This window comes from Lagenorhynchus albirostris, chromosome 7 (genome assembly GCF_949774975.1).
Source record: "Lagenorhynchus albirostris chromosome 7, mLagAlb1.1, whole genome shotgun sequence".
Classification (NCBI taxonomy): Eukaryota; Metazoa; Chordata; class Mammalia; order Artiodactyla; family Delphinidae; genus Lagenorhynchus; species Lagenorhynchus albirostris.
The window spans coordinates 32,040,084-32,064,762 of NC_083101.1; the positions used below are offsets into that span (position 1 = coordinate 32,040,084).

Below are 24,679 nucleotides of genomic sequence, written 5' to 3' on the forward strand. Positions count from 1 at the left end.
ACATAAAAAGGCAACACCTGTGCTGACACAACAGCAACTCATGGAATCTCTGGGTAGAAGGAATGTTTAGGTCATTGAGTGCAATTTTCCCCTCAGCTGTGTGAAGCCTCACTACACTTCTGACAAGTGGCTACTGAATCTCTGCTCAAACACCTCCAGTGACAGGAACTCACTACTTGACACAGGAACACACTTTTATTTATTTTTTATTTATTAAAATTTTATTTATTTATTTTTGGCTGTTTTGGGTCTTTGCTGCTGTGCGCGGGCTTTTTCCAGTTGCGGTGACGGGGGGCTACTCTTCATTGCGGTGCAAGGGCTTCTCATTGCAGTGGCTTTTCTTGTTGTGGAGCATGGGCTCTAGGCACACGGGCTTCACTAGTTGTGGCACATGGGCTCAGTAGTTGTGGCTCACGGGCTCTAGAGCACAGGCTCAGTAGCTGTGGTGCACGGGCTTAGTTGCTCCGTGGCACGTGGGATCTTCCCGGACCAGGGCTCGAACCTGTGTCCCCTGCATTGGCAGGTGGATTCTTAACCACTGTGCCACAGGGAAGTCCCACACTCCCATTTTTAAATCAACTTATTCATACGGAATTTACATATGATAATACGCGGCCAATTTTTAGGGCATATACTTTGATTAGTTCTGACAAATGTATAAACCCACGTAACCACAATCACATCAACATATACACTATTTAGTTTTTGTTTTTTTTAATACACAGAAAAAAGAAGAGATTCCCTCTTTGATCCCAGCTAAATTTCAACTTCTACAATGACTGTGAAATAATTCAACTTTAATCCTGAAGTATTTGATTGCCCTTATGTAACTGACCTCTTCATTTATACTGAAGCAATTATAACTAACACACTGTTCTAATTCCAATCATTTCATTTGAGAACATGAAACCCAAACAACACATCTAATTTTTCTCCACAGTTGCTTTCTACCAGTATCAATGACATTCTTTCCCTTCTCATATCCTTTTCACTACTGGAGCTTTACATGGTATCCCTTCATTCCCATATTCTCCACTACTATCTTGACATCTCTAACACAATCCCTAAAAAAGTTCTTTATCAGTTTTCCTTCCAACATCTCTGTCAGAGCAAATACAACAGTGGTTCTCATGCATGAGTGTGCACCAGAATCACCTGGAGGACTTCTCAAAACACAGGTTGCTGGGCCCCATCCCCAGAGTTTGATTTAGCAGGCTTGGGATGAGGCCTGAGAATTTGCATTTCTAATGAGTTCCCAGGTGACGCTGATGGTGCAACTCCATGATTCTCATACTTTAAAAACCACTAGTATCTATACACCATAGGATTAAGGGCACAACCTTTGGTCAGATGTCCTGTGTTCAAATCCCAGCACTATCACTGTGCGCCCTTGGACAAATTACTCAAGCTCTCTAGGTGTCAGTATTCTCATCTGCCAACTGAGGATAATGATCCTTACACCTCACACAGCTGAACTGAGGATAAAATGAGACAGTGTCTGTAGAGTATGAGGGTAAAAATTTGAAAAGTCATTGTCTTCCCAAGAAAGCTTAACTCCCATCTTTTCTATCAAAAAATATATCAAACTTTTTCCTGTGATGCTTGAAAATTTCTGGGGCACTACAACATTAAATCTCTCGTAGCATTCACTCATTCATTCATTCAATTTGTATTTTCCTCAGACAATAAAACAAAAAAAAAATGTTGGCTTTCTTTTTCCAACCCAAAGAGGCATCGAGTGCCAGTGCTTGTAACATTCAGCTTGTCTTGATTTCTGTCGTTATTTCTATTTGGGACACCCCCAACATTTTCAGTTCTTGCCAGAAAGCCTATGCTAGCAGATCAGTCACAGGTATAAAATATCAACCGTCATATCTTGACTAGTTGAGGAGTAGAGGGAAAAGGCAACATGTCTCCTTTCTCTCAGCCCCAAAATAATTCTGCCACGATGGTACAGGCTGCCAGGATTATTGCCATTTCTATACTCCAAGAGTGATTTCAAGACCTCAGGAGAAAAAATATTTTTAATGATTTTTTCTAAAAAGGTTGGATACTGAAGCTCTATGACCTTTTTTCAATAAAGTGTAATTTAAAAAAGTTTTTAATAGGGCTTCCCTGGTGGCGCAGTGGTTGAGAGTTTGCCTGCCGATGCAGGGGACACGGGTTCGTGCCCCGGTCCGGGAAGATCCCACATGCCGCGGAGCGGCTGGGCCCGTGAGCCATGGCCGCTGAGCCTGTGCTTCCGGAGCCTGTGCTCCGCAATAGGAGAGGCCACAGCAGTGAGAGGCCCGCGTACCGCAAAAAAAAAAAAAAAAAAAAAAAAAGTTTTTAATATTTTTTTCCAAGGGCATGGAGTCAAGATGGCAGCACGGGAGGATGCGGAGTTCGCATCTTCCCACAACTAGGGCACCTGCCGGACGCTGGTGGGGGACCTTGAAGCCCAAGGAGATGGGAGGAGGAACCCCCAAGCGACGGGATAGGATGTGGGGGGGAGTGAGGGGGGAGGAGAAGTGGAGGCTGGACAGGACCGGTGCCCATGAGGGGTGGCTGGGTGAGGGGAGGGGTTCCCACGCCTGGAGGAACCCTCAGGGGCTCGGAAGACCAGGGGAGGTGCGGTGGGCGTTTCCCCTGCCCACTTGGGCCCCGGGAAGCCTGCTGGGCTCCTGAGCCTGGTCCTCTGCCCTCTGGTGCCCCCTCCGGCCGCATGGGTCCTAGGGGTGTGGGAGGGATGGAGTGGGGAGAAGAGGAGGAGAGGTGGACAGTGGACAGGGAACCCTCTGGGACCAGAGGATCAGGGGAAGTGCTGCAGGCATTTCCCCTGCCCACTCGGCCCTGGGAAGCCTGTTGAACTTCCACGTCTGGTCCCCTGCCTTCTGGGGCCACCCTCTGGCCACATGGGTCCTAGGGGCATAGGAGTGGGGGGGAAGAAGAGAGGCTAACAGGGAGGGAAGCTCTGGGATCGGAGGATGGGGGAACACGCCTAGCATATCCCTGACCCGCTCAGGCCCAGGGATCCTGCTGGGGCCCTGGACCTGGTCCTCTGCCCTCCAAGGCCAGAGGCACTCCTGGGCCCCTCCTTTTCCAGCCCTGTGGGCCCTAAACATAGGTCCCGCCCATCACCTAAACCCTTCCCCTGCCTAAGCCCCATGCCCCACAGCCAAGGCCTTTTCCGGCTTCTTTTTTTCTCCTCTTTTTTGCCATTGTGATTGTTTTACATTCTGGTTGTTGTTTCATCTATATATTTTTTTTGATAAATTTATTTATTTTATTATTTTTGGCTGCGTTGGGTCTTTGTTGCTGCACATGGGCTTTCTCTAGCTGTGGCGAGCAGGGGCTACTGTTCGTTGCAGTGCGCGTGGTTCTCATTGTGGTGGCTTTTCTTGTTGTGGAGCAGGGGCTCTAGGCACACTGGCTTCAGTAGTTGTGGTGCATGGGCTCAGCAGTTGTGCCTCGTAGGCTTTAGAGCACAGGCTCAGTAGTTGTGGCACATGGGCTTAGTTGCTCCATGGCCTGTGGGATCTTCCTGGGCCAGGGCTTGAACCTGTGTCCCTTGCACTGGCAGGTAGATTCCTAACCACTGCACCACCAGGGAACACCCTCATCTATATTTTAATTTTTTTCTAACATATCTGTTAGTTTTCTAATTTATTTCATTTTTTACTCTTTCTTATTGTTCTGCTCCTTTTTTTGTGCCATCCTGCACGGCTTGTGGGATCTAGGTTCACAAGTCAGGGGTCAGGCCTGAGCTCCTGCGGTGGGAGCTCTGAGTCCGAACCACTCAACTAACAGAGAACATCAGACCCCAGGGAATATTCAACAGAGTGAGGTATCCTGGAGGTCCTCATCTTGGCACCAAGACCCAGCTCTACCCAACAGCCTACAAACTCCAGTGCTGGAAGCCTCAGGCCAACCAACCAGTAAGACAGGAACACAATCCCACCTGTCCAAAAAAAAAAAAAGGGATGACAAAATATATGGCACAGATGAAGGAACAAGGTAAAAACCTACAAGACCAAATAAATGAAGAGGAAATAGGCAACCTACCTGAAAAAGAATTCAGAGTAATGATAGTAAAGATGATCCAGAATCTCTGAAATTGAATGGAGGCATGGATTGAGAAAATACAAGAAATGTTTAACAAAGATCTAGAAGAACTAAAGAACAAACAAACAGATGAACAAAACAATAACTGAAATGAAAAATACACTAGAAGGAATCAATAACAGAATAACTAAGGCAGAAGAATGAGTAAGTGAGCTGGAAGACAGAATGGTAGAAATAACTGCTGAGGAGAAGAATAAAGAAAAAAGAATGAAAAGAATTGAAGACAATCTCAGAGACCTCTGGGACAACACTAAACACACCAACATTTGAATTATAGGGGTCCCAGAAGAAGAAGAGAAAAAGAAAGGGTCTGAGAAAATATTCAAGGAGATTATAGTGGAAAATTTCCCTAACATGGGAAAGGAAATAGTCACCCAAGTCCAGGAAGCACAGAGAGTCCCATACAAGATAAATCCAAGGAGAAACACACCAAGACACATATTAAACAAACAAACAAAGATTAAATTCAAAGAAAAAATATTAAAAGCAGCAAGGGAAAAGCGAAAAATAACATACAAAGGAATCCCCCTAAGGTTACCAGCTGATTTTTCTGCAGGCCAGAAGGGAGTGGCAGGATATTCTTAAAGTGATGAAAGAGAAAAACGCACAACCAAGATTACTCTACCCAGCAAGGATCTCATTCAGATTTGATGGAGAAATCAAAAGCTTTACAGAGAAGCAAAAGCTAAGCGAATTCAGCACCACGAACCCAGCTTTACAAATGCTAAAGGAACTTCTCTAGGCAGGAAACACAAGAGAAGAAAAAGACCCACAAAAATAACCCCAAAACAATTAAGAAAGTGGTAATAGGAACATACATTCAATAATAACCTTGAATGTAAAAGACACAGACTGGCTGAATGGATACAAAAACAGGACCCATATATATGCTGTCTACAAGAGACCCGCTTCAGACCTAGGGACACATACAGACTGAAAGTGAAGGGTTGGAAAAAGATATTCTATGCAAATGGAAATCAAAGGAAAGCAGGAGGAGCAGTACTTGTATCAGATAAAACAGACTTTAAAATAAAGACTGTTACAAGAGATAAGGAAGGACACTACATAATGATCGAGGGATCAATCCAAGAAGAAGATATAACAATTATAAATATTTATGCACCCAACACAGGAGCACCTACCTCAATACATGAGGCAAACGCTAACAACCATAAAAGGGGCAATTCACAGTAACACAATAAGAGAAGGGGAATTCAACACCCCACTTACACCAATGGACAGATCATCCAGACAGAAAATAAATAAGGAAACACAAGCTTTAAATGACACAATAGACCAGATTGATTTAATTGATATTTATAGGGCATTCCACCTGAAAGTGGCAGAATACACTTTCTTCTCAAGTGCACACGGAGTATTCTCCAGGACAGACCACATCTTGGGCCACAAATCAAGCCTTGGAAAATTTAAGAAAACTGAAATCGTACCAAGCATCTTTTCTGACCACAATACTATGGATTAGAAATTAGTTACAGGAAAAATGTTACAGGAAAAAAACTCCACAAATACATGGAGGCTAAACAGTGCACTACTGAATAACCAAGAGATCACTGAAGAAATCAAAGAGGAAATAAAAAAAATACATAGAAACAAATGACAATGAAAACACAACGACCCAAAACCTACGGGACTCAACAAAAGCAGTTCTAAGAAGGAAGTTTACAGCAATTCAATCTCACCTCAAGAAACAAGAAAAATCTCAAATAAACAATCTAAACTTACACCTAAAGCAACTAGAGAAAAAAGAACAAAGAAAACCCAAAGTCAGTAGAAGGAAAGAAATCATAAAGGTCAGAGCAGAAATAAATGAAACAGAAACAAAGAGAACAACAGCAAAGATCAATAAAACTAAAAGTTGGTTCTTCGAGAAGATCAACAAAATTGATAAACCTTTAGCCAGACTCATCAAGAAAAAAAGGGAGAAGATGCAAATCAATAAAATTATAAATGAAAAAGGAGAAATCACAGACAATGCAGAAATACAAAGGATTATAAGAGACTACTACAAACAACTATATGCCAATAAAATGGACAACCTTGAAGAAATGGACAAATTCTTGAAAAGGTACAATTTTCTAACACTGAACCAGGAAGAATTAGAAAATATAAACAGACCAATCACAAGTAATGAAATTGAAACTGTTATTAAATCTTCCAACAAACAAAGCCCAGGACCAGATGGCTTCACAGGTGAATTCTATCAAACATTTAGAGAAGAGCTAACACTCATCCTTCTCAAACTCTTCCAAAAAATTGCAGAGGGAGGAACACTCCCAAATTCGTTCTATGAGGCCACCATCACCCTGATACCAAAACCAGACAAAGATATCCCCAAAAAAGAAAATTACAGACCACTATCACTGATGAACATAGATGCAAAAATCCTCAACAAAATACTAGCAAACAGAATCCAACAACACATTAAAAGAATCATACACCATGATCAAGTGGGGTTTATCCCAGGAATGCAAGGATTTTTCAATATATGCAAATCAATCAATGTGATACACCATATTAACAAATTAAGGGAAAAAAAACATGTGATCATCTCAATAGATGCAGAAAAAGCTTTTGACAAAACTCAACACTGATTTATGTTAAAAACTCTCCACAAAATGGGCATAGAGGTAACCTACCTCAACATAATATAGGCCATGTATGACAAACACACAGCAAACATCATTCTCAATCGTGAAAAACTGAAAGCATTTCCACTAAGCTCAGGAACAAGACAAGGATGTCACTCTCGCCACTCTTATTCAACATAGTTTTCGAAGTCCTAGCCAAGGCACTCAGAGAAGAAAAAGAAATAAAAGGAATACCAATTGGAAAAGAAGAAGTAAAACTGTCACTGTTTGCAGATGACATGATACTATACATAGAAAATCCAAAAGATGCCACCAGAAAACTACCAGAACTAATCAATGAATTTGGTAAGGTTGCAGGATACAAAATTAATGCACAGAAATCTCTTGCATTCCTATACACCAACAATGAAAAATCAGAAAGAGAAATTAAGGAAACAATCCAATTTACCATTGCAATAAAAAAATAAAATACCTAGGAACAAACCTACCTAAGGAGGAAAAAGACCTGTATTCAGAAAACTATAAAACACTGATGAGGGGCTTCCCTGGTGGCACAGTGGTTGAGAGTCTGCCTGCCGATGCAGGGGACACAGGTTCGTGCCCTGGTCCGGAGAGATCCCACATGCTGCGGAGCAGCTGGGCCCGTGAGCCATGGCCGCTGAGCCTGCGCGTCCAGGGCCTGTGCTCCACAACGGGAGAGGCCACAACAGTGAGAGGCCCGTGTACGGCAAAAAAACCACACAAAAAACACTGATGAAAGAAATCAAAGATGACATAAACAGATGAAGAAATATACCATGTTCTTGTATTGGAAGAATCAATATCATGAAAATGACTATACTACCCAAAGCAATCTACATACTCAGTGCAATCCCTATCAAATTACCAATGTCATTCTTGAGAATGCCAAATAGGCAAAGCAATCTTGAGAAAGAAAAATGGAGCTGGAGGAATCAGGCTCCCTGACTTCAAACTATACTATGAAGCAGCAATAATCAAGTTAGTATGGTACTGGCACAAAAACAGAAATACAGATCAATGGTACAGGATAGAAAGCCCAGAGAGAAACCCACGCACATATGGGCACCTAATTTATGACAAAGGAGACAAGAACAAAAAATGGAGAAAAGACAGCCTCTTCCATAAGTGGTGTTGGGAAAACTGGACAGATACATGTAAAAGAATGAAATTAGAACACTACCTAACACCATACACAAAAATAAACTCAAAATGTATTAAAGACCTAAATATAAGACTGGACACTATAAAACTCTTAGAAGAAAACATAGGAAACACTCTGACAAAAACCACAACAAGATCTTTTTTGACCCACCTCTTAGAGTAACGAAAATAAAAACAAAAATAAACAAATGGGACCTAATGAAACTTCAAAACTTTTGCACAGCAAAGGAAACCATAAACAAGACAAAAAGACAACCCTCAGAATGGGAGAAAATATTTGCAAACGAAGCAACTGACAAAGGATTAATCTCCAAAATATACAAATAGCTCATGGAGCTCAATATCAAAAAAACAAACAACCCAATTAAAAAATGGGCAGAAGACCTAAACGGACTTTTCACCAAAGAAGATATACAGATGCTCAACATCACTAATTATTAGAGAAATTCAAATCAAAACTACAATGAAGTATCACCTCACAGCAGTCAGAATGGCCATCATCAAAAGATCTACAAACAATAAATGCTGGAGAGGGTGTGGAGAAAAGGAAACCCTTTTGCACTGTTGGTGGGAATGTAAATTGATACAGCCACTATGGAGAACAGTATGGAGGTTCCTTAAAAAACTAAAAATAGAACTACCATATGACCCAGCAATCCCACTACTGGGCATATAACCTAAGAGAACCATAATTCAAAAGGACACATGTGCCCCAGTGTTCATTGTAGCACTATTTACAATAGCCAGAACATGGAAACAACCTAAATGTCCAATGACAGATGAATGGATAAAGAAGATATGGTACACATATACAATGGAATATTACTCAGCCATAAAAAGGAACGAAATTGGGTCATTTGTAGAGATGTGAATGGACCTAGAGTCTGTCATACAGAGTGAAGTAAGCAAAAAAAACAAATATCGTATATTAACGCATATATGTGAAAGCTAGAAAAATGGTATACAGATGAACCTATATGCAAGGCAGGAATAGAGATGCAGACACAGAGAATGGACACATGGACACAGGTGGGGAAGGAGACGGTGGGACGAATTGGGAGATTAGGATTGACATATATACACTACTATGCATAAAATAGATAGCTAATGGGAACATGCTATAATGCACAGGAAGCTCAGCTTGGTGCTCTGTGACGACCTAGACGTGTGGGATGGTGGGGGGGTGAGGGTGGGTTGGAGGGAGGTCCAAGAGGAAGGGAATATAGGTATACATATAGCTGATTCACTTCATTGTACAGCAGAAACTAACACAACATTGTAAAGCAATTATACTCCAATTAAAAAAAATTTTTTTTTCACTAAAATCCTTTGGAATAATTGGAGAAAGGACCACAAAACAAAATGAAGCCTGAGATCACTGATTATTTGAACTGTAATATTCCCCATCACCGCAATCACCAGTACTTGATAAAGCCTATCTCACCCTGGACAGTAGTCCACACCTGTAAAGACATATTTACTGATATCAGGAAGCTTGCTTAAATAATGGCATGGAGGTAAAGCAAAGCACAGACCAGCCCCTCTCCTGGGATCAACAAACAGTTGGCCCTCTTTCTTTTTATACTTTCTTCTTCCCCTATTTTGCTTGATTTGAATCTCAAATTTTGCCCATATTTTCAAATTCTATTCCTTGAGTAAGGAGGACTCAGTGATATAGTTAGACAATTATAGCTAGGCAGCAAATTGGTGTCAGAGTTGTCTATCACTGTCCATAGAATGCCAAACTAGACTCCATTCAGAGCTGAATCTGGTCACCACTTGTCCACTATGACCTTGGCTCTTTATGCTGGGCCAAACCATACATACATAACTTTATCCTGGTACACCACACCAAGGTCCTAACAACAGTGGCAGCTCAGAAGCCTACACACCACTATCTACCAGCCGTCCCTTTTTGCTTCTGATTTGCTTATGTTTGCTTTCATCTCCTAGGCCTCCCAAATCTGACAACCATTAAACTTCCTTTTTAACATTTGGCACCTCATATATGCTCTCAACATCCCTTTAACAATGAGTTAAAACCATTTATGAGAGACTCTGTAGCTTTCTCAAACTAGAGTAATGTATAGACTTTTCCTTTTTAAAGGAAAACAACTCTCGAAATACTCTAAGAATATGTCTATGGATTTTAAGAAACACTGAATTAGGTTTCCTTGTCTGCCTGAAAAAAATAACAGAATCTTAATAAGTAGTTATAGGAGCACCTAAGAGTCTGAAAAAATGTGATTTATTAATATTTGTCAAGTAGAATGCAATTTAGGCATTTGAAGTCAAAACTAATGAAGAATTGTTTTTCCCTTGCTGGTAGTTGTACAGTTTAATCAGTGTGCTTGGAAAGCTACAGGTTTAAGAAGCTAATGCCAAAATTCCAGGTATGCTCCTTTATTCTTCACTCTCTAAATTCCAGCCAGCTTTCAAGGCCAGCTTTAGTCTTAGATCCCAACCAAGTGAGCTATCTTGGTTCTGAACTCCAAAGATACATAATCTATATGCCTTAATTAACATGCAATCATATACAAAGAAAAGCCCAGAAACAAACACTATGAGATACAGGCAGAGTATACTGTCCTACAGTAGGCAATAAACAGAGTAGGTAAGTATGGTGTTGACATTAGGAGATTTTAGTAATAGGAAAGGGACTATAGGAACCATAGCACTAAAATGTCTAAAGGTATTAGTGGTGGCAAAGCAGAATACCAAGCAAAGAGGGAATCTAATAAGGGAGGGACAAAAGAAGGAATGCAGTGGGTCAGTGTGGTAGGGAAGGGAGTGGGAAATAGTAGAAAATATCTCATGGAGTCTTCCCACCAATTTACAAAGCTAGTGTTGTTAACATCCTCAAGGTCGCATTGGTAATAAATGGAGGAATCTGATCTAATCTATTACAACCCAGTTTTATGCATTGGGACTAAAACTTGATTATAAGAGCCATAAGGAATAAGACAAAAGGTAGAGACAAAACTGGACTAGTAGCAGTGGTGATGTGCTGTTGAGCGAATGGCCCAGAGTTCTTCTAATTCCCCTTGACTAGAAATAGGGTTGGTTCCACAGTTACAGGAATAGAAGAGGACACTTGAGCAATAAGGTTGAAGAAAAAAGCAGGGTGCCTAGTAGATATTAATTTATTAACATGTATTGGACCACATGTGGATCTCTCAATGGCTTTGCAAGTACTTTTTTATTGTGGTAAAAATATATATAAAATTAACAATTTTTAAGTGTACAATTCAGTGGCATTAAATACATTCACAATGTTGTGTAACTATCTTGACTAAACTATAGGTTCTTTTTTTATACTATTCTCTATTCTTCATTGAGTTTGGCACAGTGTTATGCACATAGAAAGCACTCCATAAATACATGGTTAATTAGCCTAGATACTATCATGACCATGTGATGATAATGAGAGGATGTGGTCACTCTTGTTATGTTCCCAAATCATATGGTGTCTAAATGGAGTTTCTGTTGAGTGCTTGACAATGTGGTCATGAGAACTCACTCACCCTGGGAACAGTAATCAGGGGTTCTCCCTTGAGCTTTTGCCTAATAGCATTCTGTCTCATGTCCTTACACAGACTATTATAAATAGGACATTTGTTTACAGCCATGGCTATACCCAAAGTTTTCCTGCACAAATCTTCCTCAGATTAGGGGCTAGGAGCTGCTTACATAATGTAATCAGAAATACAACTTGTTAAATGGCCACAAACCCTTAATTCCCCTTTCATGTGCCTATTCCATTGGAAGAGAAATGTATTCCTTTTGAATGAGAAGAACTTTGTACATGTTTAGTTTGTTTTTTATATCAACTTTGAAGTATAATTTACATACACTGTAACTTATCCATGTTATCATGTACATATCGATGACTTTTGGCAAATGTAAATATTTGTGTAACCACACAGATTTTACAAACTATGTACAGATTTTACAAACTGCATTAGATCAGATTATGAGTTACAATTATTGAATAAATCTTGATTGTAAAAACAACAAATATTTTGGGATTTATAGTGTATTATTCCCTTTTATATGCAAATATATTAACACACTATACAGATACCTAATTCAGAAATTTCAAACATTTTGCTGCTTCTGATTTAGAAGCATTTAAAAAAGGAAAATGCTTTTAACAATTTACTGTACTCAATTTTAGGCATTACATTCCAAGAAAAAAATCCACAAACTAGAAAACAAGCAGAGTAAGTTGCTAGTACTGAAAAGCTGAGAAATCATATTCTAGAAAGAACACATTAGAGAATCAAGAGTTCTTAAGAGAAGAAAATATGCTGAGGTGTGGTAGGGTTAGGAAGGATAATGTTGATCTCAAAGAAGTGAAAAACTTTTTGTTTTTTTTCCCTCTCCATTATGGTTTATTACAGGATATTGAACATAGTTCCCTGTGCTATACAGGGAACTATATTCAATAGGACCTTGTTGTTTATCCCTTCTATATATAATAATTTGCATCTGCTAATTCCGAATTCCCAATCCATCCCTCCCTAGCCCCACTTCCGCCTTGGCAACCACAAGTCTGTTCTCTATGTCTGTGAGTCTGTTTCTGTTTCGTAAATAAGTTCATTTGTGTCATATTTTAGATTCCACATATAAGTGATATCATATGGTATCTTTCTCTTTCTGACTTACTTCACTTAGTATGATAATCTCTAGGTTCATTCATGTTGCTGCAAATGGCATTATTTCATTCTTTTTTATGGCTGAGTAGTATAGAGAAAACCCTAATGACTCCATAAAAAAACTACTAGAAATGATAAATGAATTCACCAAGGTAGCAGGATACAAGATTAGCATACAGAAATCTGTTGCATTTCTTTACACTAACAATGAAATATCAGAAAGAGAAAGTAAAAAAATATCCCTTTTAAAATCACATCAACAACAACAAAAAAAACTTAGGAATAAACCTGACCAAGGAGGTGAAATAATTGAAAGCTGAGAACTATAGAACACTGATAAAGGAAACTGAAGATGATGCAAAGAAATGTAAAGATATCCCATGTTCTTCAATTGGAGAAATTCATATTGTTAAAATGGCCATATACCCAAGGCAATCTACAGATTTAATATTATCCTTATCAGATTACCCATGACATTTTTCACAGACCTACAACGAATAATCCTGAAATTTATATGGAATCATAAAAGACCCAGAATTGCCAAAGCAATCCTGAAGAAAAAGAACAAAGCAGGAGGCATAACCTTCCCAGACTTCAGACAATACTACAAAGCTACAGTAATCAAAACAGTGTGGTACTGGCACAAAAAAAAAAGACATATGGATCAATGCAACAGAAAAGAGAGCCCCGAAATAAACCCACACACCTACAGTCAAATCTTCGACAAAGGAGGCAAGAATATACAATGGGAAAAAGACAGTTTCTTCAGCAAGTGGTGCTGGGAAAGTTGGGCAGCTGCATGTAAATCAATGAAGTTAGAACACATCCTCTCACCATACACAAAAATAAACTCAAAATGGCTTAAAGACTTAAATGCAAGACTGACCCCCGAAAACTCCTATAAGAGAACACAGACAAAATATTCTCTGACATAAACTGTGGCAAAGTTTTCTTTCTAGGTCAGTATCCTAAGGCAATTGAAATAAAAGCAAAAATAAACAAACAAGACCTAATCAAACTTATAAGCTTTTGCACAGCAAAGGAAACCATAAATAAAAATGAAAATACAACCTATGGATTGGGAGAAAGTATTTGCAAACAATGCAACAAGGGATTAATTTCCAAAATATAAAACAGCTCATACAACTCAATAACAAAAAAACAAACAATCCAATCCAAAAATGGGCAGATGACCTAAACACATTTCTCCAAAGAAGACATGCAGATGGTCAATAGGCACAAGAAAAGATGCTGAATATCGCTATTAGAGAAATGCAAATCAAAACTACAAAGGGGTACCACCTACCACCGGTCAGAATGATCATCATTAAAAGGTCTACAAATATCAAATACTGTAGAGGGTGTAGAAAAGGGAACCCTCCTATACTGCTGGTGGGAATGTAAATTGGTACAGCCACTCTAGAAAACAGCATGGAAGTTCCTCAAAAAACTGAAAACAGTTGCCATATGATCCAGCAATCCCACACCTCTGCATATATCTGAAGAAAACTGTAATGTGAAAAGACACATTCACCCCAATGTTCATAGCAGCACTATTTACAATAGCCAAGACATGGAAGCAACCTAAATGCCCATCGACATAGTGTCATGTCATCTGCATACACTGACAATTTTACCTCTTCTCTTCCAATTTGGATATGTTTTATTTTTGTCTTGTCTGGGCATCCTTGTCTTATTCCAGATTTTAGTGGGAAGGCTTTCAGCTTTTCACCGCTGAGTATTATGTTGGCTGTGGTGAAAAACTTTTGTATGGTAAAAAGACCAAACTTTTTCAGGATATGGCTCCAGAGGGCAAAAGTACTAGAGGAAAGTTATTAAGGGTAGAGTTTACTTTACATAAGAAAAAACTTCTAAGAGTTAGAGACTCCAAATGGAATGGTTGTATCCCTGCACTGTTATTGTTCAAAAATAGGCAAAAGATCATCTATTTGAGAAGTTGGTGCAAGAGTAGAAGGATTAGATTAGTAGGCCTCCTAAGTCCTTTCCAAAAGGACAATTCTGAGATTGTGTGATCTAGGAACTTCTTCTAATTTAAAGCCAGATGTCAGGGAAACCATAACTCAAAGATGTACAACCCCTAAATCATGGTTTGATCAAGAACAATGAACTAAACCCAGACAGAAGCATACGCAGAAACAGACTTGCACCTGTATATACATACGTATACACACACACACACACACCCCTTCCCACAATTCCTGGGAAGGAAAAATAAGAATAACTTATAAAAATAATGACAAAATCTGTTCTATCTTTCCCACCAAATCTACTTTATGTTCCCTAGTCTATGTTAATAGTATCACTGGCTACCCGGTTACGCAGAATAAAGCCTTAATGTTTATTTTCTTTGACTCTTCCATCTTCCTCCAATTCCTACTAAGTCTACCCCAGAAATACCTCTCAGCTGTCTTTTATCTTTATACTTGTATTGCCATGCTTTCAGTTAAACTCCTGCAATTGATTCCTAAGGTCCTTCCACCTATAATCTCCTCCTCCCTAGGGCTATTATTCACACTGCTAACAGTGACCTTTCTGAAGCACAGGCTATCACATCACTCTAATCTGCTCAAAAATCTACTGGCTCCTTGATACCTACAAAGTAAAGTTCAAATTCTTTGGTATGGCCTTCAATGGCATCTCAATCTCCTTGCTTGGTTTGCCCATGGTATCTTATGCTTTGGTTACACTGTAGTTCTTGTCATTCCTGAAAGGCTATACCCTTCTTTACTCCATGTTTTTGTTTAGATGTCTTCAAATGCACCCCCTCATTCCCTCCTGTGGAAATTTTACTCATTTTCCAAGGCTCAAGCAAATGCTACCTATCTTGTGACACTATCCTTAATGCTTCTATGTCACAATCCCTGGCTCCCTCCCTTGGAATTAAACAATTCTCCTTGGAGCCAATAATACTTCTTTTCACACCTTATTTTTGCATTTAACAATAATGCTTGAAATTTCAGTTTTGGGTGAGTCCAAGCTTATGGCCACCCACTGTAAATCCTTAAAGGCAGACAGCAGGCTTCATTTATTTCTATATCCAACCTTGTCAGAACCCCAATACCAAGTACCTTTTGTGTAAAAAGTGCTTAATAATTTTTTTTTTTAAATTGAACTGGGATTTGAGGACAGTTAGACTTCTGTCCATGGCTCAATACCAGTCTTAAAAATTGTAAATTCGGGACTTCCCTGGTGGCACAGTGGTTAAGAATCTGCCAATGCAGGGGACATGGGTTCGAGCCCTGGTCTGGGAAGATCCCACATGCTGCAGAGCAACTAAGCCCATGCACCACAACTACTGAGCCCACGTGCCACAACTGCTGAAGCCCGCGTGCCTAGAGCCCATGGTCTGCAACAAGAGAAGCCACTGCAATGAGAAGCCTGCGCACCGCAATGAAGAGTAGCCCCCGGTCGCTGCAACTAGAGAAAGCCCGCGCGCAGCAACGAAGACCCAACGCAGCCAAAAATAAAAAATTAATGAATTTTAAAAAAAAGAATAAAGATCCTTAATTTTTAAAAAATTGTAAATTCTATTAAAATTCTGCTCAGAAGCCTAGTGATTGATAAAAGTCTCTTATCCTATTAATCTAACATCTCTGAGCCAAAAACAGTTATATACTTACATTTACTAGGAGAGAGAAATCAGTGACCAGTTGGCTAAGTTCAATTAAGTCCTTAAAAAGAAAGAGAAAGAGGAAGTTACTTACTTTCATGCCTCACAGCTACCAAAAGGAAAATCATTTTTAACATACCGCTTCTAAGGTTTCCCATGATTCTGCAGCATTTTGATCTCGAGGAATTTCAGGCAACACATATATCTGAGTCATACTCTGAGGATCAGCTTCATCTTCAGCAGTGTGAAATGTTCCTGGATGAACATAGCCTCATGTTTAGAGTTTATCTGCTTTGTTAGAAAGACGGTAGAATGAATCAATTCCATAAAACAACTACCATGTGAAATGCTTACTAACAGAATTCAGGCTAAAAGTAAATTGATTATATATCTATGGGCAAGTTACTTAACAAATATTTTTTCTTTAATTATTCTACGAAGTCATCTAAAAAAATTGCTACAGATACAACTTACCCAATCTGAATAACTAGGGCTAGATGTGGAAGTAGCACAAAGTAGAACTATTCTATTTGGCCAATGTTCTATGAAGAGATACCCAGTAGATATGTTTAACACTTTTCATTGCTAAATCATTAACATTTCTTTGGCTATTTTAGTAATAAACATCAGATTCACAAGATTTTAAAAGTAGGGAAGTGATGTATTTTTAGCAATGAAAATCAGTCATTTTTGGTAACAATAAATTTGTCATCAAACTAACATCTCTTACCATATGTATCTTTTTGTACATATTGCCACCCTTCTCCTCAGAGTAATTTTTCTGGCCCATGCCTCCACTGCTTCTATGTCATTTCTGGATTTTAAAAAGTCATCAACCCATTAAGGCTTTCCTCATTAAACACTGTTATAAAGATGAATTAATTTATACTCCAAACTCCGCTTTCAAGTCTTTCTTATTTCCTTCTATTGGTTTTACCAATCCATTCATTAAGCTGATATTTATAAAATGCCTACTATATGCCAATCAGTGTGCTAAGGTAAATCACAAAACAGTTCCAAGTCATAGTGGTTAGGGGTATGGGCCTAGTCAGAACGATCTGGGTTAGAATCCTAGTTTGGCTATTTACTAGCTCTTTGACTTGGGAAGGTATTTCACCTCTTTGACTGATTTTCCTCATTTGTAAAATGAGGTGGTATTTATTTTGCACTGTGGCTGGCTTATCTATTAAGAACAAGTGGTTAATAGTTACTATTACTGTCACTGCTACTGCCACTATTGTTAATGGAACTTACTATATAATGTGTGATATAGACATGTTAACAGGCAAGCTCACTATAGTCTGATAAGAACTATGATATGGGTAAGCATGGAATGCTATGTGAGCACCAAAGAAAGGTATTTAACCTAGACTTGTGGAGGAAGAGTGGTCTGAGAAGGTTCTGAAGCTGAAGCCTGAGGATGAACAGAAATTATATAGCTGAACTGGGGCAAGGGTAGAGGGGGAAGGAGAAAGTATTCAGGCCAGGGAGAATAATATTTGCATAGGTTTGGGAACTGAAAGGAGTCAGTATAACTGAAGCATAGACTATGACAAGAGAAAGCAAAGGTTGAGGCTGGAAATCTAAGATGACATCATTTATGGCATTGTAAACTATATTAAAGAGTTTTGTCTTTCTCTTAAGATCAATCTGGAACTTTTAAAAGGAGTGGGAGATGGGAAGCTGAGGGTGCCATAATCAGATTTCAGATTTAGAAAGGTAACCACAGCTGTAGTGTGAACAACAGATTAAGGATGGAGTTGAAAGGTGAAAACTTAAAGAGTGAAAAACCAGTTGGGAGGCTTTTCAATGTGTCTGGTGCAAAATGATGATGGTGTGCTCTAGGATAGTGGCGGTGGAAATGGAAAGAAGAGATGTGAAGGTCTACTTCCCTTTGTCTTCCTTACTGCAAGCTCAAAACACCTACCACTTTAATATTTTCTGAGCACCCATTATGTATTGTGTTGAGTACCAGGGATAAAAAAAAGTGAATACAAAGTATCTGCTCTCAAGGAACTTATATTCTAGCAGAGAAGACATACAAAGAGACAATCCTAAAACAATAAGAGAGTGCACTGATATCTAGCTAAATATAGATACATATAGTATTTATGGGAGTTTCAAGCTGGGGGTGGCATCTGACCTAGTTTGGTGTGGTGTGCACCAAACTAAAAAAGGTGATCTTTCCTACTAGCCTAAGAAGATAGGAATATAAATTCTAGGTGGAGAGACCAGCATGAAAAAGGTCCTCAAAAAAAAAACAACAACCAATATAGCTTAATATAAAATCAGCAGTCTGGTCTTGCCAAAGCACAAAGTAAAAGACATACAATATAAAAGTGGTATTTTATAAAACTGCATTACTATTTTACTTTCAAAATTTGAGAATGTTTTACCTCTTGAGGAAAAAAACCCATCTGAATTGTTTAGGAAGGGCACAGTCAGTTGATTAAACGTTAATTTGTAGGCTTATTAGAATTGACAGTGTTCTTTTAATTTTGAATCTTCACTGAAATGAGTACATTTCCCTACCTTAAAGGAAGAGCAAAAACTTCAAATACAAAATATGTTTTACATTACAACATATAGCAAATATCCAACATTTTAAAAGCTCTGATTTTTACAAATGCTTAAAAGAGTTATTTACCCTGTCTTAAGTTATCACATAAAAATACTTCTCAAAGTAATTAATTAATTTAAGATCTTTCTTCTACTTAATATTGCTTTTGTAATAAGAGCTCCCAACTTCTTTAATAGGATGATGAATAATGATAACTGTTATCATTAACAGATCAAATGTAAAGCAGAACTTTATAAACATAACAACACTCAAAAGATTTTTTTTAAGGCATAATCTTCGTTCTGTTAGAGAAGATTCCAATGAAATATGCCAGGATGTATAACAAAATAATTATTATTATCGTGATTACATAAATTCTTGACCTAAAAAATGAAGGGATGGGAAATGTTTGACATTTGAAGCAAACACAAAAGATTTCCCTCAGTGAAAAAATAAAAAATGTTTAAGTCATTTATGTTTCACTTGAAACCAAACTGCGTATGCATCTTAGTTCAAATGGAGTCTTAGAACAAAGAAATCTGTTCTCTTCCATGGAAAATCCTGCTGTAAACTTACAACTTGAAACATCACTAATCAATTCGAGGCGTGACTAACAATAGAGAAAGGAATCTTTTAATTTCTACAACTTCCGTAATTCATTTATTCCAGCTTGTATTAAAAATCACTATATCTCAGTGATCATCCATTGACTTTGAACTTTTACAAGTTGCTACAGACATGATGAGGCAAAACACAGAGACAGATTATAGCTGCAGGAAAGATGGCTAAAGAGTTCTTATCCTGTCCACAGAAGTCAAAATTGCTGTTGTTTTACAGGACATAACAATCTCAGTTCCATCCACTTGCAAACAACTGCAAGTGTAAAGGGCACGTGGACTATACGTATCACTCACCAGTGTTTTTCAAATTCTATTTATAAAATATTATTGACTATAAACTCAAATAAACATTAAGATATTTTTAATTCATGTGAAAAATAAGCTTAATAACATGGACATAAGACTCCTCCTTTCTCTCTGTGTCTAAACATATTCTCTCTCTGCCCCCCCACCTTTCTCCATACATCACGAAGGGCAATGACTCTAGTAAGAATTACAAGACATATTTAAGGAATTTCTACTAAATTTTACTACATTAGAAAAAGTTCCATTATAAATCTAAGTTAATTCAAAAGCATTTCCTGAATTCTTTCATGTTCTAACAGCTTTAACATAGTGACATTATTTTACTGATCATCTACATAAACCTACCCATTGAAATAAGATGACTTCTAAGTCATGGCTTAACTAAGCTGCAGAGGAGAATTTTTAAGAATATTAAAACCAATACAAAACACACCTTCTGAATAATATACAAAAGCATCTACGTGATTTACAAAACTGTTCAATACAAGTGTATATATGTACTGTGATAATATCTAATATTTCATTAAATTCAATATGCTGGTCTGAAGTTCCCAGCAGTTTTAAGGTTGGATTCTTTCCTTTTGTGAATATTTGTTTAAAATGTAATAAGATTCTGTTTCTATTGCACTGATGAAGTGTGTGTGCTGGATGGGGAGTAAGAAAGAAAGATAGAGAGAAGCACTGGTTTGCTCTGTATGCCTTGATACACCTTTCTAAATACAAAACAAATGTGTAGGCTCATCACTTCTCTTGGTGGGAGGCAATATGCTAAAAATGAACTAGACACACAGGAGAGAAAGAAGGGAGTTTCTCAGATCAGGCAAGATCGGCAGAGAAGATTTGCTTTAGGAACTCTCAGAATCTGGACAAAAGAAACAGCAAAATCATCACAGCTTCCCCCTAAACTTAATAAGCTTCTTTCATTCTCCAGAGAACATAAAACATTCTATTCTACTTGTTATTTCTATCTATAAATGAAAAACTATTTTTGTATTTTGATCTCAGTCATGGAAATGTGGCAACATTGCTCCTGAATCTTGATGTTTCCAACCAATTTATTTATAATCAGATTGAATTTTTAAAGGAAAAAGTATTTTAAGGCATTAATTTCTGTGCAAATCAAACATATTTTCTGTATAGGCTGTCACTACTATTATGAGTACCTAAAGCAAAAATAAGAAAAAAACAGAGAGCACAGTATAAAAACATGTAGAATGACAGAAAAGAGTCTACAGCTAGAAGAAGACCACACATGGAGCAAACCCAGTTCTTACCCCACTATTAAAGTCTTATGTATTAGTTGCTCTCTTTTCGTTATTCTTCTTTCCCACCCTCTCAATTACTTGTTAATAATATTTATGGATTTAACACAACCTAGTAGAAACTTCACATTTGGTGAAATACTCAGGCATTGGGTGAGACAGTTAATTTGAACTGCTAATGTTGGCAATGGATTCAAAGTCAAAGCACAATCTGACCAGCAGACAGTTCAGAATTTGAAACTATACACACTGTTTTAGGTATAATTTAGGTATCTGATTTTATAAATAGAATGACTGTTTCAATTAAATCAGCACTAGATGCAGAGAGTTAATTTTGTAGTTTCTCTCAGTGGCAAGTGATTAGTTCTTTAGCTAATTTGGTATTCCATGAATTGAGAAGTTTGAGAACCAACAGAGTTGGAAAACAAATTTCACCTATTTCTTCTCCCTTATCCTCTGGCTCTGCCCCAATCTTCTTCACTTCCTCCGTACACATGCTTCCTCAAATTTTGCCAACATTTTTTTTTTAACACCAGTCAGCTCCCTACAGAGAAAGTTAATTGCCAGCAAACTGGGTAAACTACCTTTTTCTAATAATGACCCAATTCCTCTGATGACATATAAACCCAAACTTGTTGAGCCCAAACAATCCTACTGGTAGGAACACAAACAATGCAATACTAAAATGCAAATTAAAGCTAGAATACTTAAATAGAACTCAAAAGTTTTGTTTGCTAAGGAATTGCTGGTGATAGCAATTCAAAACTAAATAGCAGGGCTTCCCTGGTGGCGCAGTGGTTGAGAGTCCGACTGCAGATGCAGGGGACGTGGACTCGTGCCCCGGTCTGGGAAGATCCCACATGCCGCGGAGCGGCTAGACCCGTGAGCCATGGCCGCTGAGCCTGTGCGTCCAGAGCCTGTGCTCCACAACGGGAGAGGCCACAACAGTGAGAGGCCCGCTTACCGCAAAAAAAACCGAAAAAACAAAACAACAACAAAAAAAAACCTAAATAGCAAAAGAGACTGATGCCAGTGACTCTTACAAGAAAATCCAACATTATCAGTTTTATTACTGTCATCACAACTGTCACAATGTCTGGTAGATGACTCCTTAATCTCAGGGAACTTATAAGGCCCAGTTTCTCTATACACAAACATAAAGTATAGGTTTGCACTACATGGTAAGAACAACATTCAGCTGCATCATTATGGAGGTGATAATTACATATGAACAAGATGATGTAAACAGTAACTACAAACTATCAAAAAGCATTCTTCCCAAACACTCTTCGACCAAGGTTGAGTGCTAACATTTCCTTCTCCCCAGAACAACACTTTAGGCAGTGTTGCTAGGTAGCGGTTATCGACAGAGTGAAGTGATTAGAGCACATCTGAAATTATAAAATTGTCTCTAAAAAGATGTTTATTCATTCAGATTTCTAAAACATTTATTAATAATCCACTATGTGCCAAGTACTATGTATTATGTGCTTAGGTACTAAGGAGGCAATAAAAGCAAGATTACCCAGAAACTCTGGATGATGGCCTAAATGTTTCTTCTATTTTAAAAAAAAAATTTCCCTGTAAAACTGGATCATTAACACTGAAAATACAGTGTTAAAAATAATCTGGTTTTGGAGACAGGGAGTGATACAGGAACCTCCTAACTCCTAGGTAAATAAAAAGAGGAAAACAGGTCAGCTGTAACATCTCTCAGATTGTATTCTAATTTGTAATTTATTTATACCACACCCTTTCCATAAAGTTTTAAGGTGGCTTATAACATATATAAACTGTAATAAGATGGCATAAATTAAAAAGAGAAACTCTAAAACAAAAATGGAAATACAAGGACAGCAATTATAAAACAAAGCCAGGAAAGTTCAAAATTTGGGCTTTTGCAAATTAAAAAATTTAGATTTAAGTATTCCAGTAAACAAGTAGAGAAATCTTATTAGTGATGCCATTCAATATCCAGAAGAATAAAAAAGATTAATTGGGGCTTCCCTGGTGGCACAGTGGTTGGGAGTCCACCTGCCGATGCAGGGGACACGGGTTCATGCCCCGGTCCAGGAAGATTCCACATGCCGCGGAGCGGCTGGGCCCATGAGCCATGGCCGCTGAGCCTGTGCGTCCGGAGCCTGTGCTCTGCAACGGGAGAGGCCACAACTGTGAGAGGCCCGTGTACCGCAAAAAAAAAAAAAAAAAGGATTAATCGCTTTGAAGTACTACTACCTATTAAACAAAGAATTTTTTTCAGGGTTCCTTACACAGACATTATACAATGCAATCAACAATTATCAATTACATCCTTAGAAGAGTTATCATGACCAGTTTCATTGGCCTCTTTCTTAGAGTATCACTTCATAAAAGTTAATGGCATGACCCCCAATGCAGACTTTTCTGGGAGACAGATCTAACATGCCCTCTGAAAACCAGAATGCCTAAGAAAGAAGCATGCCTGCCTAGGCCACCCCCGCACCTGGAGATGAGGGAGGAGTACTCTGTAGACAAGGATGACATTCTCCTTAGGAAATATTTTAAAATTTATTTTTAATATATGCACAAATAGGTACTTGAAGCCTTTAAGTTCCTCACTATACAGCATAGCCTCAATTTTTTTACCCTGTAAAACTTGTAGGATATGCAATTCCAAGCACACTCAGGGTCCAAGAATTCAGCATACTGGACTAGAAGGTGATCCCTGGAGATTTATATATAATCTGCAATATCAATACAAGGAGGTAAACTTAATTAACTGCATTACTATACTATGGTCAAGAATAAGACTTAGTACATTACCACCAACAGTCATGGATCTGGTCAAAGAAGGCTGTAATAAAGTTTCTTCATCATTAAATTGTTTCTTAAGCTCTTCTACAGATTCCAGATGGAGTTGAAGAAATTCTGCTGTTGCTGCTGATGCTTCTTCTTTAACAGGATCTATCATTCTCTTCAGAAGTCCAAGGTCATTCTTTTGGACTTTCAAACAAAGCTTCTCCATTTCTCGGATATTGGAGCGGAGTTGCTGTAAAAGAAAAAAAAATCTTTAAAGCCACCATCTCTTAATATAAAATATCTTTATTTTCAGAGGTAATTTGTGATAATGGCTTTCAATGGAAATCAGAAGTATTCTTTACAACAGACAGTATGTATTAATACTTTTCTGTTTTTTCACGTCTCTGGCCAAATCCAGCTTCTTTAGAACTCACATCCTCATACTCTGAATTTATTTAGCATTTTTTCCTTCATTAAATGTGATTATTACAAAGGTAACAAATGCTCTTCATAACAAATGAAACACTGCAGAAACACATCAAGAAAAAGTTAATGACTTTTTATTTTATATTGGAGTATAGCTGATTAACAATGTTGTGTTCGTTTTCCCCACTTCACCAATCCTACCACTTCTCTTAACTCAGTCCTTTCACATACTTATTGCTCATACAAACATTAGCATATACAGCTTTTCTTTTTATAAAAAACAAATTACATTATGCACAATAATCTACAATTGACAAACTTCCACACCCCAACTTAGCAATATCATAATGGATATCCCTCCTGGTCAATGACTGTACCATATTCCATAGTACTGATGTAATATAATTTATTCGATCACTCCTCCAGTGATTAAAGTCATTCATGTTGTTTCCAGTTTTTAGTTATTACAAACTATGAAACAAATGTACTAGACTATAAACCCTAATATATGGTAACAGTATATATTAGTGTTCTAGCATATAC

General features: G+C 38.1%; 1 protein-coding gene across 8 annotated transcripts in view; it reads right to left on the reverse strand.

Annotated features, from left to right (window-relative positions):
• Window positions 1-24,679, reverse strand: part of STX17 (syntaxin 17) — an 85,020-nt gene that overhangs the window by 7,691 nt on the left and 52,650 nt on the right. For all 8 annotated transcript variants that reach the window (XM_060154748.1, XM_060154747.1, XM_060154741.1 and 5 more), the window contains exons 4-6: window positions 23,735-23,960; window positions 16,324-16,439; window positions 16,195-16,245 (exon numbers count right to left, since the gene is read on the reverse strand). In XM_060154748.1, the coding sequence (XP_060010731.1) occupies window positions 16,195-16,245; window positions 16,324-16,439; window positions 23,735-23,960 (393 nt within the window). The remainder of the gene's footprint in view (window positions 1-16,194; window positions 16,246-16,323; window positions 16,440-23,734; window positions 23,961-24,679) is intronic.